The 16,239-nt window shown below is 36.4% G+C and overlaps 2 protein-coding genes across 4 annotated transcripts in view; one reads left to right on the top strand and one right to left on the bottom strand.

Annotated features, from left to right (window-relative positions):
* LOC101738757 (solute carrier family 12 member 6) overlaps positions 1-16,239 on the top strand; it is a 419,122-nt gene that overhangs the window by 263,080 nt on the left and 139,803 nt on the right. The window lies entirely within an intron of this gene.
* On the bottom strand, positions 10,240-15,265 carry LOC101738353 (trypsin, alkaline C). Its single transcript, XM_004929983.4, has 4 exons — positions 12,609-15,265; positions 11,400-11,568; positions 10,917-11,172; positions 10,240-10,582 (listed from the first exon to the last, which is right to left on the bottom strand). Exons 1-4 carry the CDS (start codon positions 12,655-12,657, stop codon positions 10,286-10,288), a joined length of 771 nt encoding a protein of 256 aa, XP_004930040.1. The 5' UTR covers positions 12,658-15,265; the 3' UTR covers positions 10,240-10,285.

The following is a 16,239-nucleotide window of genomic DNA, read 5'->3' as shown; positions in this document are numbered from 1 at the left end:
ATTTAATTGCGATTATATACATAAATGAAGAAAAAGTCTATTATTACTTAGCAAAGTAATATGATTATCGATTTCAAATCGATTAAAATCGATTGTATTTTTGATGAAAGCTTTGACAGTAAGCTGACATGACGTTTGTTCATAGATTATACAATTATTTTATGGCGCTTGTTGGTTTTTTCTGCTCTACTCGTTTTGTATGTTCGACGCATTTTGCGTGTGTATCTATCGGGCTGTTTTTATATTTTCAACGATCACTGGTTTATTATTACGGATTCCAACTCTGCCAGCCTTGCACGACAATTGCTTCTACACTGGACACCGAAGATCGCTCACACGTTTGACTTGAAATTGTTGCATTGGATACTGTTGAAATTATGGATCGCTGTGTGAATTGTGGGATAGCAATTCCATATTCTATACCTGATATATATCATTGATATTCATTCATAATATGACATTTAAAAGATTATCCAATGGATAAACATTTACTTATGCTGAAATAAGTTATTATTCAGCTCTTTTAAAGAGATTGTAACATAACCTAACTTTTACTAAATCTTTATTAACTCGGCTCTCAGATTGAGAAAACTTTTATAATTTTCAGCAAGGTACTGATAAATCTGAATCTATTAATTCATATTAGTTTCATCACGTTACAATCGGGCCCAAAAATGTATGTAATCGTTTCAGTCTCCTTTAGCTTTTAACATATCGACAGGTGAAAAGACTATTTCGTTTAAGCAACATTTTTGCAAAAGAGTGCCATTTAAAGATTACAAATTGGAAAAATATCATTAACAAAAAAACTTCAGCTATTTGAATGGAGTAAACGTAATTAAAATTCAATTAAAAATGTCGAACTGTTGATGCTAATACCAAATAAAACGCACCTTTAATTAACTTTGTAATTTATTAATTTATCTTTAGAAATGTGGCATATTAAGCGAAATGTCGCTTAAACAATACCCTTTCACCCCTTGATATAGTTTATTTTATTGAATAGCAATATTACATAAATAATGAAGAACTATATTATAATGAGTAACACTGTAGTTTCTTTGATGGTACTACATTAAGCTGTTTATCGCATGAAAGTCGGACCTCAGTTTGACCTCCGGTGTCCCAAATCTTTCGGTAGCCATTTAGTAGATAATCTCGAAGATAGTTTTATTAAGTAGCTTACGTAATGGGCCTTGCGATAATCTGCTTTCTTCAGATTTGCTGAAATATACTTATAAAAAAGTAGGTACTATTATTACAATATTCACTCAACAACTAGGCGTTGAAACTGTAACAAGCTAAAATTACGGCTGGAAATAAATCAAGAATGGGTGTATAAATGGACTATGTGAGCTTCCAGGCTGACACTTGGGAGGGAAAGATTCTAGACGCTCTCGAGAACCGTACAATGGTCTCCCTCCATCGCATCTGTCGCTGGCAGCTCACCCACAGGCCATCACTCAACCATAGAAACTTCACTAGGTTGAACGAGGGGGAATTGGTGCTTCACACCTCAGCCTCGCGCTGAGGTCCTGACTAACTCACTGTGGGGCCAATTCACTGGAATGACTCTGCTTTGATTTTTATTACACGATGCTATTCCTTCTCCGTGGAAGTCAATCGTTTCGCAAAGCGTTTCATTAAGAAGTAGTAGAGGGTCTAACCCAGCTCCTCAAACTGGAATCGCCGTGCGCTGGTTTGGGGAATGACAAACTAATTTCATAATTCAGCGAGCTCCTCCCCACCTCCTCACCACACATGTGTTAGAAAGGTATTTCCTTACAAAAATAAGTAACAGTCTACGAAATTTAAATACCAGCATAGTGAAGTAATCGCTTGGTACGAATGCATTGCCGATAATATATTTTGGGTCACTACTTGTAAATACCTATTTGATTAATTTCGATTAATGACAGTCCTAAGGCTTAAAGTAAGAAGTAAAACTATTGAATTCAGCTGTGAAAATTAAACTCAAAAATTTCAAATCATTCAAAATTGGTATTTTAGTAAAAATAACTGATGCTTACACCCAATCAACTTAACTAACAAAATTAACAATGACAAAAAGTGATCTTAATATCCTATATTTAATCATATTAGGTATATTTATCATACGTGTATTAGCATGAGCTTTCCAAGTACAATCATAAGAACATATGACTTGAGTTAGATTTAATTTAATTTATGCAATGAATTCCCCGCCACAGTCTACATGCTCTACTTACTAAGCCAAAAAAATACATATCTCTTATTCTTCATTAAAATATTTGTAAAGCCTAAGGCTTCATATCATATCAATCAAACATTAGTCAGATAGCTATTAGCTTCTGCAAAATCTACATTGAAACAACAAAAAACTATTTACGTTGAAACAAATGGTCTCTGTGAAAAAGGCCATGACTCAGTAAAATATACATATAAAAGTGATTGTATTCTGCGCACCCCTTACAAGTCAGGGGTCGGCACTATGGGGGTGGTAGTGGCAACCCACCACCAGCAGAGTCGCGACGTGCGGTGGGAAAAACCTTCGCGCACCATTTTATGATCGCGGTGTGATTATTGCACGAAATAAAATTTCTAAAAATAAAGATGAAGTCGTTCCGGTTGTGTATTGTGACAGTGTATAATGTGACCAAAATATTGAATGGAATTTAAAATTATGTTAAATATACGTGAATAGTAATAATACAGCTGCGAATAAAAATACGTTGAATTAATAAATTTTACTGGTTTAGTCGAAATTCTGTTTAGATTAAAACGCTTTAAAGTGATCTGTTAACGATGATTTCTTGTGAAAAATAAAATAAGGGTCCAAAAATTTGTAATTTTGAACATATTTCAAAAATCAAAAATCGATACCAAAACTAAAGTATTCATGGTGGTTAATATTATATTTTACAGGTGTTTCTTTAAGAATCTCATAAGAATCATTAAATGAATTAATTAAATAAATAAAAAAATCATTTTTTACTGTATTTAACCGTGTCCTACATATTCCTACTTATGATTGAACCTATGAAAATACACGCTAAATATGTTACAAATTTTAAAATTTCCAAATCTCTGTCATAAGAAAATCGTCATTCATTCTCAATGAAGTTTTCGTCTGCCTTGATTTTTTAATTGCCTTGTAAGTATACGAGAGAATACGCCATACCTGATGGTAAGGAGGCACCGTAGCTCGTAAACATATACATTTCCGGTGCAGACTTCGGTTAATCTACTGCCGGACAAAAACGACAGCACAACGCGAATACCACTACGCGCCTTAGGCCTAGATACAACACTAACAGTTAACTTGGAGTGACCACTTATGCCTTATTTACGTCCACGTTGCATGAATTCCGCAGGCTCGTGGAACGCTACCCGCTAAGGTAATGCATGTAACTTCCATTAACGTAGACAATCATCTATCTTAGAATGATGTCACTTCTTCATCTTCCTAGCGTTTTCCCGGTCTAGTGCTAGGGTACGCTTTTTTACTTAAACTTCTACACTTTGCCCGGTCTTCGGCATTCTTCTGGGTGAGGTTATTCTCCTCCATATCCGCCTTTACCACATCCAGCGTTTTTTGAGCCCACCGCGAGATCTTTCACCTGGTACGTATAGGTTGGGGAATCTATTTCCGACATAGTCACTTGCGTTAATATAATTACCGGTGTTACGATTTAAACATAATCGTAACATTGATTTATCTTAATAAAAACAAAATACATATAAAAGTGTACATATTATTATGTTTGTTCGTAATTCTTACGCTCGCATGTGGTTGGTCCGATTGAAACTGTAAGTACAGCTGCTCTTTTTGATACTTCAGACAACTTTCCTTTACGAGAGCTTTCAAAAAAATATTCCATGTTTTAATTGAATTCGATGACAGAAGTGTTATGGTCTGAATTTTTTTTTTTAAACAAAGCACCTAGAGCTGACGTCGACATTGGTAGACGCCACATCTCTCAGTCATTCAGCATCAGACAGAATAAGTCCTTCTGTTTGTATACACCAGAAGTATTCACCGTCCAAAGAAAACCTTACTTTTAAAACTTAACTTTTGGCTCACACAATCCTAGTAGTTTTATGAATTATTTATATTGTATTATTACTATTATTGTATATGCTCATTAATTAATTATGTTGCCAGTAAATTTTAAGGGATTAATTACGTATTGAAAACGAAAGTGTCTAATCGTGGTTTTTAGTGAATCTGAATTTAAATAGTAATTTTGAATTGGTAAATATACCAAAGTGTGTTTAATAAAAGAAGAAAACCGAGAATAATGTACGGTTACAGTGAAACACCGTTGATGACGCCGGATGGTTACCGCTCGGTTTCCCAAGGTTAGTGCTTTAAATATTAACTTATTTACCATTATATTCATATAGAATAATTCGATTATGGCAGGGCTGTAATTCCGAAGGTAAGTATGAAAGTATGTATACATTGTTTCAAGCACATCAACCGGTCAACTTCAAAATTCTACTATAATTAACCATAGAATATATTACGTTTAGCTGTCAGTTGCGTTTTGTTATTCCATATCAGTTGCGTTTTGTTATACCACGTTTTATGTCGCGTCCCACGGGAACGTGATAAAAAGTATATATCCTTCTCCTGGTTCTAAGCTACCTCCTCACCAATTTTCAGCCAAATCAGTTCAGCCGTTCCTGAGTTATAAATAGTGTAACTAACACGACTTTCTTTTATATATATATAGATGTAAAAGAATCGTAGAACATGGTTTTCGTCCGCTTTAAATTGATATTTAGCACACTTGTCAAGTACCGATGTCAATACAATAATTTAATGATTTTTTTATTATAACATACTATTTGCAATAAAAGTAATAATTTAATTCGTAACTTAATGCTTGCTTATTATGAAATTATTTTGATATATGTTTTTTTATAATTTTACACTAAATAACCTTACTTCGCTCTAAAATTAACTCGCCATATTTATAAAAATATCCGATTAGCTACAAAAGCGTCTTATTTAGTATTCTTTTGAAACTGTTCTTTATAACCTCCTTGGATGAATTATAAGCACCAGCTATCCCTATTAGAACAGGGATTTATTTGCGAACGCCTTCCAATAATAAATAACTTAGTGTAATAAATACAAAAATTTAAAAAACTAAATCGCTGACCGTAACCCAACGTAACGTGATATGTTGACCCAGCGGCGATTTTTGTCGAAAGCATCTAGTTCAAAAACGCTAAGCGATGCTATTTCAGATATGACAAATTTTGTTTATTCATAGAGGTAGTTTGTGTTACGGTCAAGATCCACAAGGTCGAGGCGAGTATGTGAACTTGTAGTTTAATCGATAACTTGCCCTTCGTGTCATGAACAATGCCGTTCGAACGTCAAGGATAAATAAATAGATAACTGGAAACAAATCACGCAGGGTCATTCGGGCCCAAATTATTAATCATATTAATGATAAATAATGAATTGCTAATTATTGATAATATATCTATATGAAAATGAATTGCTGTTCGTTAGTCTCGTTAAAGCTCGAGAATGGCTGGACCGATTTGGCTAATTTTGGTCTTGAATTATTTGTGGAAGTCCAGAGAAGGTTTCAAAGGTAGATAAATATTAAAATGCTCGGAATTAAATAAAAATAACAATTTTGTTTTTCCTTTGATGTGTCTCTCGTCGGACGGATTCCTTTTGTGTATTTTAAGTTTATTTTATACAAAAGCTTAGGTCTTTTATTTATCGATTGAGGCATTACGAAGTCTGCCGGGTCAGCTAGTTATTAATAAAAATCCAGACAAAGAACAAACAAACCTGTTCATCACACGAATATTTGTCTTCTGTGGGAATCGAACCCAAGACCCTCAGCGCAACAGTCAGGGTGCTAAGTACTGCACCAACGAATCAATCGAAATTAAAAAGGATAAATGAACAGTGGATATATATTGCGACTTATATTTTTTATCTGTGGAATAGAATGGGGTTGGGGCCCACATGATAATCAATGCATGACATCGCTCGTTACGTTGACAGTGTTTTATGTTTTACTGTCTACCTTAATTAAGTGTTTCTGGTTGCGCGCGGATTAGTAATAGGATGCTAATGAATTATTGGGATGGCGCCACCTTTGGAGTTTGTTAGTTACTAATTACCGCGACTATCCAAAGCGTGGTTCTACCCGATCGATCACGCTTTACCGCTAGCTGCCTAGATGGCGGCACTTGTATATTATGTGGTGCTTGTGCTTACGAAAAGCTACGTGAGCTTCGTCACCCCCCCGCCGCCCGCGTGCTTCCATCGCCGACGCCCGCACAACAGTCACTGGCAAGGTCTACAGGTGAGTGCAAGTTCTTTTAATTTATTGCCATTTTATTGCTGCTTCCGTGTAATCATTCGCCCGCCCGCTCGCTTATGTGTATTTAATTTATATCTTTAGTTTGATTACTAGCTTTTGTTTACCGCTATATAGTTTTACCGCTCCGCTAATTATAAGTGACAAACATTTGTCACATACCGCTTAGGACGGCTATTTACACGCCTTTCTACAACCCCGCTTTATATGCTCCCGCCGCAGGAGGGCTATTTACACGCCCCCTTGCTACCCCAGTTTCTGAAAGATGTTTTGATTCTCTTATGTTTTAACATTTTGAAGTTTTAACCTTTAATTGGTTCAGTGTTGTGGAAATCAAATATCCGACTCAGGCGACGGAGCAACGCAAGGCCACCATCGCCTGAATCATGTCTTGTCGGATCCCCCGAATCCTTTTTCGGTGCTTTTAGGCCCCTCAAGGACCGTTCACCAACCTCGTTGAACTGCTCGATTACAACGAAGAGTTCGACGAACGAACGAACCCATAGACACAGCCCATTGAGTTTCCCGCCGGGTCTTCTCAGTGGGTCGAGATTCCAATCCGGCGGTAGGCACTGCGAAGCACTAGGGCTAGTGTTAGCAAATTCTCACCAATTCGCGCGCCCGTAGCTGGAATAGCTCCTTAGGACAGCGAATAGCGAATAGGTAGGGAATTAAGTGGAAATCTGATTGAAAACTAGATTGAAAAGAACATCCCATTAGGCACAAAAAAACGCAGTTATTTCATTGATAGTTTTATATTTTATAACCTGGAACAACCTCACGTTTCTTTTTTTTATTACCGTATAGGCTGACGAGCATACGGTCCACCTGATGGTGAGTGGTTACCGTCGCTCATGGACGTCAGCAATGCCAGGGGCAGAGCCAAGCGACTGCCTACTACATGTTATTATAAGACATATACCTATTAAATTAGATTGAATTTCACTTAGACATAATTTAACGTAAAATCAGAACTTTCTAGGATTACATCCTGTTGCGATTTCAACAGAGTTAACACAATCGTTATAACAGCTAGTTTTAAGTAATGTAACACTGTCCTGCAGCACATTAAAAGAGTTTAGATCAGATATACTGCCATAGTTCGATATATGTATATACGTAAAACACGTTTAAACAATATTTTCTTTGGATCATAAAGTGGGCCCCCGAGGCCGCGCTTTCCGGGCTCCATGACATAACAGAGCCTGGGATTCATTGAGCACCACCTTGAGACCCAGCCTTCGGCTGCTGCCGACTTCAAAGGCCACCCTCGCGCAGAAGACGGGTAGACTCGCTATAATCCTTCCTAGAAAACTACGCTCAAGCTCCGAAGATCAGTGCGAAGGATACCCCAGAGGACCAATGGTGTGTTTAGAACCTAATAAGATAACTTATAAATACCAGCTATCCCTCCTAGGACAGAGATTTGCGAACGACTTCCAATAAGAAATAACTTAGTGTAATAAATAGCAAAATTTAAGAAGCATAATTGCTACGCCGTAACGCTATTGTAAAACCACATTGGTATTTACCACGATCCTGCCTTTTTTTGCGGCAAAGCAGTCATGGGTTCCGATTTAAACCACGGAATAGCTTGAATAACAAGTACTCTTTGCCTTGATGCCAATGTTGAAAAATGAACTGAAATAGTCCTAAGACAGACCAGATTATTGACTACCTATCCTGTATCATTGACTTACCTTCAGGAGTTTTTATATCAAAATATTGTGATTTCTATATATCACGAGTAATAAGGGTACATCACATATGCAAAATATTAAAAGAAAAATGTTAACATAAATGTGATAATAACAAGTTATAAACTCAAAAGTTCATTAAAATTCGTTCAGTTATGTGTAATCACGGCGAAACAGCTAAACATTATCAATTATACATCTGAGTTCTATTGTGTTTTTTTTTGTAAATATTTTAGATTTACGAACCTCCTTTACATGGTTAGTCAAATAGAAAAACATAATAGTTTCATATTTGTCTATACTAATATTATAAAGAGGAAAGATTTGTTTGTTTGTTTGTTTCGAATAGGCTCCGAAACTACTGGATCGATTTGAAAAATTCTTTTTCCATTAGAAGCCGACATTGTCCCTGATGAACATAGGCTACTTTTTTTCGATTTTTTTTTTTTTTTTTGGTTTCATGTGTGTTTTAATGTTTCCGAAGCGAAGCGAGGGCGGATCGCTAGTCTAAAAATAAATTCGTAGTTTTGATAAATCGATGGCTTACGGACAGGCGACAAGGAATGAGAGAGAGAGTGCTTTTCTGTCTCCGCGCCGTCATCGTCTACATCGAGTTGGGATCAGGATAGAGATTTCACTCGAATCCTGATCCTCTTAAGTATTTCGGGTATTTCGGGTGCTTAAACGGCTTGGGGACCGTCGAGGGACACCCAGGAAGACGACGTGTAAGGTAGTCAGCGGCTCGGCACTGCCCGTGATATTGCTGACGTCCATACCACTAACCATCAGTTGGGCCGTATGCTCGTCTGCCAACATGGGCATTAAAAAAAGGTACTTTATACACATCTTGCGAAGCCATGTGATGGATGACCGCACTCCCCGACATGCACTGGATTTGGCCCAACGGGGTACATACATATTTTATAATATATATAAATATAACCCAAAATCAAACTCTTTCTCTTTAAAACATTAATTCACAGACAACACACACTTTTGTAATCGTACTACTACAAGTAGATATAGTTTTGAAAATAGTAAATGCGAAAATAACGCATTTTTTGTCAAAATCGTCTAATTCTAAAATACGAATCATGCTAATTCAGATATGACAAATTTAGTTTATTCATAGAGGTAGTTTGTGTTACGGTCAAGATCCACAAGGTCGAGGCGAGTATGTGAACTTGTAGTTTGATCGATAACTTGCCCTTCGTGTCATGAACAATGCCGTTCGAACACAAAGAATAATTATAGACTTTAAATGGACATTGCATGAATATCGGGGCGTATCTTTTTTGTTTGTGGAATACAGTCGGCCTAGTGGCCCACATGACAGTCCATATTATCACCGCTCTTGATATTGACAGTTCTATAGACAAGAGCATTCCTTAGTACAGCCAGACTATCGTCTACATTAATTGTTTGTGACAGATAGATGCTTTGCTTCTCCTAGATTTTTTTCTTAATATATATTCTTTTTGATACACAGAAAGAACTAACATTATAATGAGATATGAATGTTAGTTTGATTTAAAATTTAATCTTTGCTATAGGATAATTCCAAATACTGACAACGATCCTCCCAACGTAGTTCTTCCCTGTCCTGGCAGAGGACCTTAAGCGTATGGCCCAAATTCAGGGCTGTCTACGAGCTAAAACTACTGCACACCGTAGCTTTCTTCTAAACTTTACGGATCAAGCATAAAGCGACCCATGACTTTTGCTTTACCAAATAATTTATCCTGGGGCTAAGAAAGCTCCCTAGGGCTTAACGATATTTCTTTAGAAGCCATTCAAAAGTTGGCCTTAAAAAGAAAATAGTGTGTCAGTCACGAATTCCAATTGGGTATAAAGTATTTTCTGCTGATAGTGGCCATGTTACCGGTTTCTTCGGAGCGGAGAAAAGCTCTCCAAATATGGATCGCCGTTTCTCCAGAAGTACATCGTCGAACTCGAGTCTTCTAAATTTGTCGAGGGGCCATCGTAATACCCTTTGCGTCTTGTCGGACGGGTTTCTATGAATCATCAATCATTCAAAAATCTCTAGTCCTAGAAAAGGAGGGATCACGCCTCTATTGATAAAAGTTTTTTCTTAAAAAAAAACACATCGTTTTATGTTTAGCTTTGGTCGAACTTGGTGTAAATATGATTGAAAATCGTTATAAAAACTATCGTATTGGGCTAAAAAGAAAAACTCAAAAAAATTCTATGGTGCTTTTATATTTGAATTAAGATCATTCTTTAACATTTTTACGAATTGGATTGGATCCAAGAGGTGAAACGGGAAACGCGAACGTTAACACCAGGGAAGCGACGGTCAGCGCAGTACTGTCCCCAAGAGCAGACACCAACGAGGACGCGGTTGTGGAGGAGAGGACCACCGGAGTCACCCTGGCACTGGTCGCGACCACCGACGTCCAAAACACCAGAGCACAACATGTTAGCGGTGATAGCACGGTTAATGGGTCTGTAACGTTGGACGCAGGCATTCTGATTGATGGTCCAGACCTGGACGTGACGGAGTTGCTCCGAATTAGACCCTCCGAGCTGAAAATAATTTTGCATTATTCAATAGTTGAAGTAATAAATTGCCACACTCTTTCTTAATTGTTTTGTTAATTTACTGTAAAATTACCAAGTACTGCACAAGTTACAAATTCATGCAGTCAAAAACACTCTTAAATACATTATATTAGGTCTGCTGCATTCCATTAATAATGAGTGTATCTTTAACTGCGTCTCTATGACACATTTACAACAAACCTGGACCTAACAAAATAACTCCGGTTAAATTTGTCTGTCTATTGGCGCTCCCTAAGTCGTGTGCAACGTACATTACGAAATAATTTTGTAAAACGATATTGACATTTATTTAACTTACCGATGTAGCACCCCAACCAGCAGCCCAAACAACTTGGTTATCACCAAGATTGTAATTGGCACCAGCAATATTAATAGGACGAACGTTGTTGTTATAAGCTATGTTGGAATTACTGCGTAAGATGCAGAGGTCACTGTCAGCAGTACGTCTGTTATAGTTGGGATGAATGATAATTCTGTTCACGTTATGCACAACACCCCCACTGTTGGCAAAGGTGGAACCAACACGAATACGCCAACGGCCTGTAGCGTCACCGCTGAAAAATAATATTTTTTTACATTATAAAAAGTTCTTAAAGGAGAAGGAAAATAACTGGTTTATGGTATCTCAAAGACATCCTACAGAATAGTAAGTATTATTGGATTATTTCCAAGAGTTTACGTGTTCATTTAGAATTATATAACAAATATTAGAGCATTAAATTCCACAGACAGTATTATCATTATAAATTTATAGGAATATTAGTGAATAACCACTACATACTATGGACAGTGAGCGGCACTAAGGATAGATCTCTGGTTAAGGATGTTTCCACCACAAGACTGCCACCACTGATTCCAATTCCATGTATACAACAAAGCAGCTATACCGGGATACTGGTTAATGTTGGTCGTGGAGCCACCAATAATCCTTTGTGGGTTGGTAGGAACAGCTGAAAGATAAGCACATTTTAATTAATGGTAGGAAACCAACATAATTAAATTGCTTCTCTAATCCATAATTAAAGATACTAGTCGTTACAAAATACGTAATCTGATAATGAATTAAAATGAATGAATGAACAGCGTTTTGGATTTTAATCTAATCTCTTATGTACGTCTGAATGTCTACAACCATCTTATGGACAGACAATGTATTTGACCAAAAACTGGCCAAAGAAGCTTCAAAATATTTGTTGTTACTTTGGTGGCTAATAAAAACGTAACTACCTTAAATAGCTTACACCTTCAATTTTAATTTTAATAGTCCATAATTAGCTCCTCTTAATTAGCTGGTTAGCACAATATTCGATTGTCAATTTAGTCGTCAGTGTCCACAGAAACAGTTAATCATTTGACACATTAGAAATAATAACATAACATGCGAGATTAAGCCGTAAAACTAGTTTTAATTAGTTCTACGACTCGGGAAGACCGTAGAAAATACTGTTTTATAGTTCGATTTTATGTTAACTTTCATCGCAAAAACAGTCCGTGAGCACCCATTAAACACATAAATATGTACATAACTATTTGAAAAAATGGTGAACTGTCAATCTTTTTTTTTGTGCAGATGAGCATACGGTCCACCTGGTTCACCGCCGCTCATCGACATTACAATGATATGTATAAAACTAATTTGTGAATTATATATTTATACTGGTGGTAGGACCACTTGTGAGTCCGCGCGGGTAGGTACCACCACCCCGCATATTTCTGCCGTGAAGCAGTAATGCGTTTCGGTTTGAAGGGTGGAGCAGCCGTTGTAACTATACTTGAGACCTTAGAACTTATATTTCAAGGTGGGTGGCGCATTTACGTTGTAGATGTCTATGGGCTCCAGTAACCACTTAACACCAGGTGGACTGTGAGCTCGTCCACCCATGTAAGCAATAAAATATATATATATAAGAATAAGTTTTTAAGCATAATTATGTAAGAATAAGAGCACGTCGCTCCAACAAAAGTACAATATTAGTCTAAACATACGTACCCGCCACAGCAGCAAGCCCAAGGGCCAACAAAATAATGGTAGACCGCATATTCTTAGCCGTACTACTGACTGAAATTAAATTTACAACTTCGCCATATTTATACTAAAATACTACTATTTACAATTGATAAAACATTTGCATATCGTTTAATTTTTTTTTTATCTCTGACATATTTATATCAAAAAATTAATTAAATTTCGTTTACACCTACATATATCTGTTAATATATGTTTATAATTTACAGACAGACATTTACAGATAGATAAGTCTTCAATCGCTCATTTAGAATATGTAACAAAATGTTGCTAGAATGTGATGTAAGAGCAATTAGGCGATAGTTGTTACATTTCTTCGTAGAGCCCTTTTTATGCAGGGTAGTAAGCACGGTATGTGTCCATTCCGACGGCTAAGCTCCCGTCTGTCATACACTGTTGCATATCTTATGAAATATGTGATCATCGTGTTCTCCTAAGGCTTTTATTGTTTCAATAGGAATTGCATCTCTGCCAATCGCTTTTCTGTTTTTGAGGTGTTGTATAGCAGCCCTAACCTCAGACAGAATGCTCGGCTCCAAATCCTCATCATTTGGGTCTGTACTTGTAAATTGCCGTGACTGTGGATCCTGGTATAACGATTGAGCGTAGCTCTACCATGTTTCAGAGATTTGATCCAACTCTGTTATCAGTTCGTTTTTGTCATTTACAATAGCCCAGGTCTTAGATGGCAATAATTTGGTAATGAACCATATTTTGTGGTAGAGATCTCTAGATTCATGCTTCGTAGCATGTTTTTCGATCTCTTCACAAATGCTACGAAGATGAGAGCTATGATCTCGTCTGCAGCTGGCCTGAATATTGGCAGACAATACATTCAGTTTGTTCGTGTCTATGCCTGGAGCTTTCTTTCGACGTCTTTCTCCAAATAGGGCGAGAGTACCATCGGTCCCGTATCCAAGTTTTCTCGAAGAAAAATATTTTCTCACTACATCTGTAGCACTGTTTTGCTAACGTTTGATTTTAGTATCCAATTTTACGTACGTAGTATGCTTATAAGGCTTTCAATGATATTGATTCTTAAACACAATGTGGGTGACTGACATGTATTTATTTATTTTATAATATTTTATTATAATTACACTACACAACAATACATACATACTTTATTTTATATCAACACATTCATTTATCACACAATCATACAAAACATTATTTACAATAAACAAAATTAATTCACAAGCAAAGTCAGGCGATAACTGCAGTATAGCGGTGGCGATAATATTTCGCTACTACATCGGTGCATAGACGAACCGGTCGTCGCATTTTTACCGATCCACCGCCATTAGTCGAAATCTGACTTGCGAGCGCGCATCCTGTGTTACCTTTCTGTGCTACGCCCATGGATATATAAAAACCCAAGATACACAGTTTCATACAAAAGTAGCACACGAAACTGTCCCGAAACACTCACCAATTATATCTACGTAGTTATAGTTAACTATAAACATATCTTTTGCAAATTTAACTTTAAGCGCATTATTTAAAGTTGCTATTACAAAGCAGTGTACAATAACCAATCAAATTTTACGACCGAAGTTAGCCGGCAGGACAGGACATGGAGTGAAGACGAATATTTGTATTTTTTTTTATTATAAGACATTTAGTTAGTATTTTTAAAGTTAGTTAAATTGTTTTCTATACCCATAATTATACTTTTATCTGAGCGTAAATATGTTTTTGGGTAGGACATGTGTACATAAATCTTTAAATCTAATCTAATTAATCTAATCTAATTTCTCTAAAACTTTTAATGCATTCTTAAGTGAAATGGTATTTTTAACAAGTCTAGATTTTTTCTTCCTTAAGTTGTTAATGACTTTCTCCTTGCTAATTAGCCTTCTGTGGCATTTGTGGAGTTCACTTTTTCTGTGCGCTTTTCGAGGTGTATCCAAAATTGAGCCTATACTCAGAGAAGTAGCAGGAGATTTGAATTCCTTGTTATTTTCTAAATAAAACATTGAACCTGTACGACCGACTTCAGTATCACCGCCATCATCTGGTATATCTTTGTTGACTGACGATTGATGTCCATTCTCCGCATCGTATTAGGTTACGAGAAAAACTAAAATATAAAAGTTAGAAATAAAACATGCAAATAAAACAACTCATCTTGTTCAATAGTCACCCGTAATTTATAACCGATACTTTAATTAACTATAAAAATCGAAATCAACCTTCTTCTTAAAATAAAAAAAAGTGTCATAAAAAACTAAGCAGTCATGAAGACTGCCGACAGAACTGAATTTTTTAAGTTTTTAACAATGTGACGTGTTGGACCAGAGCGACACTTCTGTCATTAGCATGCAGTATGTCGCGAAGCCATAAGTTGTCCCTTAAGTAACCGTTAAAATAATATCATATTTACGAACTTTAAAAATAGCGTCGTATGGACGACCTTTTTTTCCTTCCGGAATACGATTAAGAACTATAATTATCTTCTTCTTCTATACTTATATAAAAATGAATTGCTGTTTGTTAGTCTCGCTAAAACTCGAGAACGGCTGGACCGATTTGACTAATTTTGGTCTTGAATTATTTGTGGAAGTCCAGAGAAGGTTTAAAAGGTAGATAAATATGAAAATGCTCGGAATTAAATAAAAATAACAATTTTGTTTTTCCTTTGATGTGTCCCCCGTCGGACGGATTCCTTTTGTTTGTTTTAAGTTTATTTTATACAAAAGCTTAGGTCTTTTATTTATCGATTGAGGCACTACGAAGTCTGCCGGGTCAGCTAGTTACTAAAATACATAATAATAGTAAAGCTATTGCATAGCATTTTTTATCAACTTATGCAATTATAAATCGACAATAATAATGTAATATTAAAACAACAATAAAATAAGATCCAGCGAGAAACTCAGTGGGCTAACTTTCAATGAATCTGCTACATTGTGAGTATTCCATTTTGACCGCACACTCACTGGAGGGCGCTAGATGGGATAGAGACACGCCTTTGGATGCTAGTTCTAACTCTCATTCGCCCAGAATCAACGGTTTAGCTAGTTTATTTTTAATACCACTTCAATCACTGAATGAGTAGTAGGACTAGTAATAAGATACTTCGACTAAGCGATAGAAAATGGCACGCCCAACGCATTGTAATGTGATATAATTTTCTATTTTACAATTCCGTTTCTCGCCGATAGATGGCGCTTGACGCAAAAGCTGAATCGCGCTATCGTTGTGTTACCCACGAAATTATATCACATATTTTGATAGTACATAAATCGGTGTTTAGACTTCTTACCTCGAATATATTAAGTGTATAATCTATGCTTCTTACTTTAAACACTACACATTGACACAAGCGCAACGTGTGAATCGTGTGAACATAGTAGGCGTAGTTAGGGGTGGAAGGTTTTTTTCGTTACAGAATTTCATGATTCCGCGCTCAAGGCCCGCGATAAAATCTATGCAATAGCTTAAAAATCGACTCCATTGAATAAGAACTAGACTTGCGCAAAACATCACTTCCCAATGTAATGTGATATGACAACACTTTTACAGACAGGTGATATTACTCGAAAACATTACACATCACTCTTAACATTACTCGGTGCGTTCAATAGATACT

Source organism: Bombyx mori, chromosome 5 (genome assembly GCF_030269925.1).
Source record: "Bombyx mori chromosome 5, ASM3026992v2".
Taxonomy (NCBI): Eukaryota; Metazoa; Arthropoda; class Insecta; order Lepidoptera; family Bombycidae; genus Bombyx; species Bombyx mori.
This window is presented reverse-complemented; position numbering and strand designations above follow the sequence as displayed.

Bases quoted from the DNA above. Each gene is read 5' to 3' on its own strand.
- LOC101738353 (XM_004929983.4), bottom strand. From the start codon at position 12,657: ATGCGGTCTACCATTATTTTGTTGGCCCTTGGGCTTGCTGCTGTGGCG. The intron at 11,173-11,399 runs GTATGTAGTGGT...ATTATTTTTCAG, and splicing joins AGTGCCGCTCACTGTCCATA to CGGTGACGCTACAGGCCGTT. The intron at 10,583-10,916 runs GTAAGTTAAATA...AATTATTTTCAG, and splicing joins CTGGTTGGGGTGCTACATCG to CTCGGAGGGTCTAATTCGGA.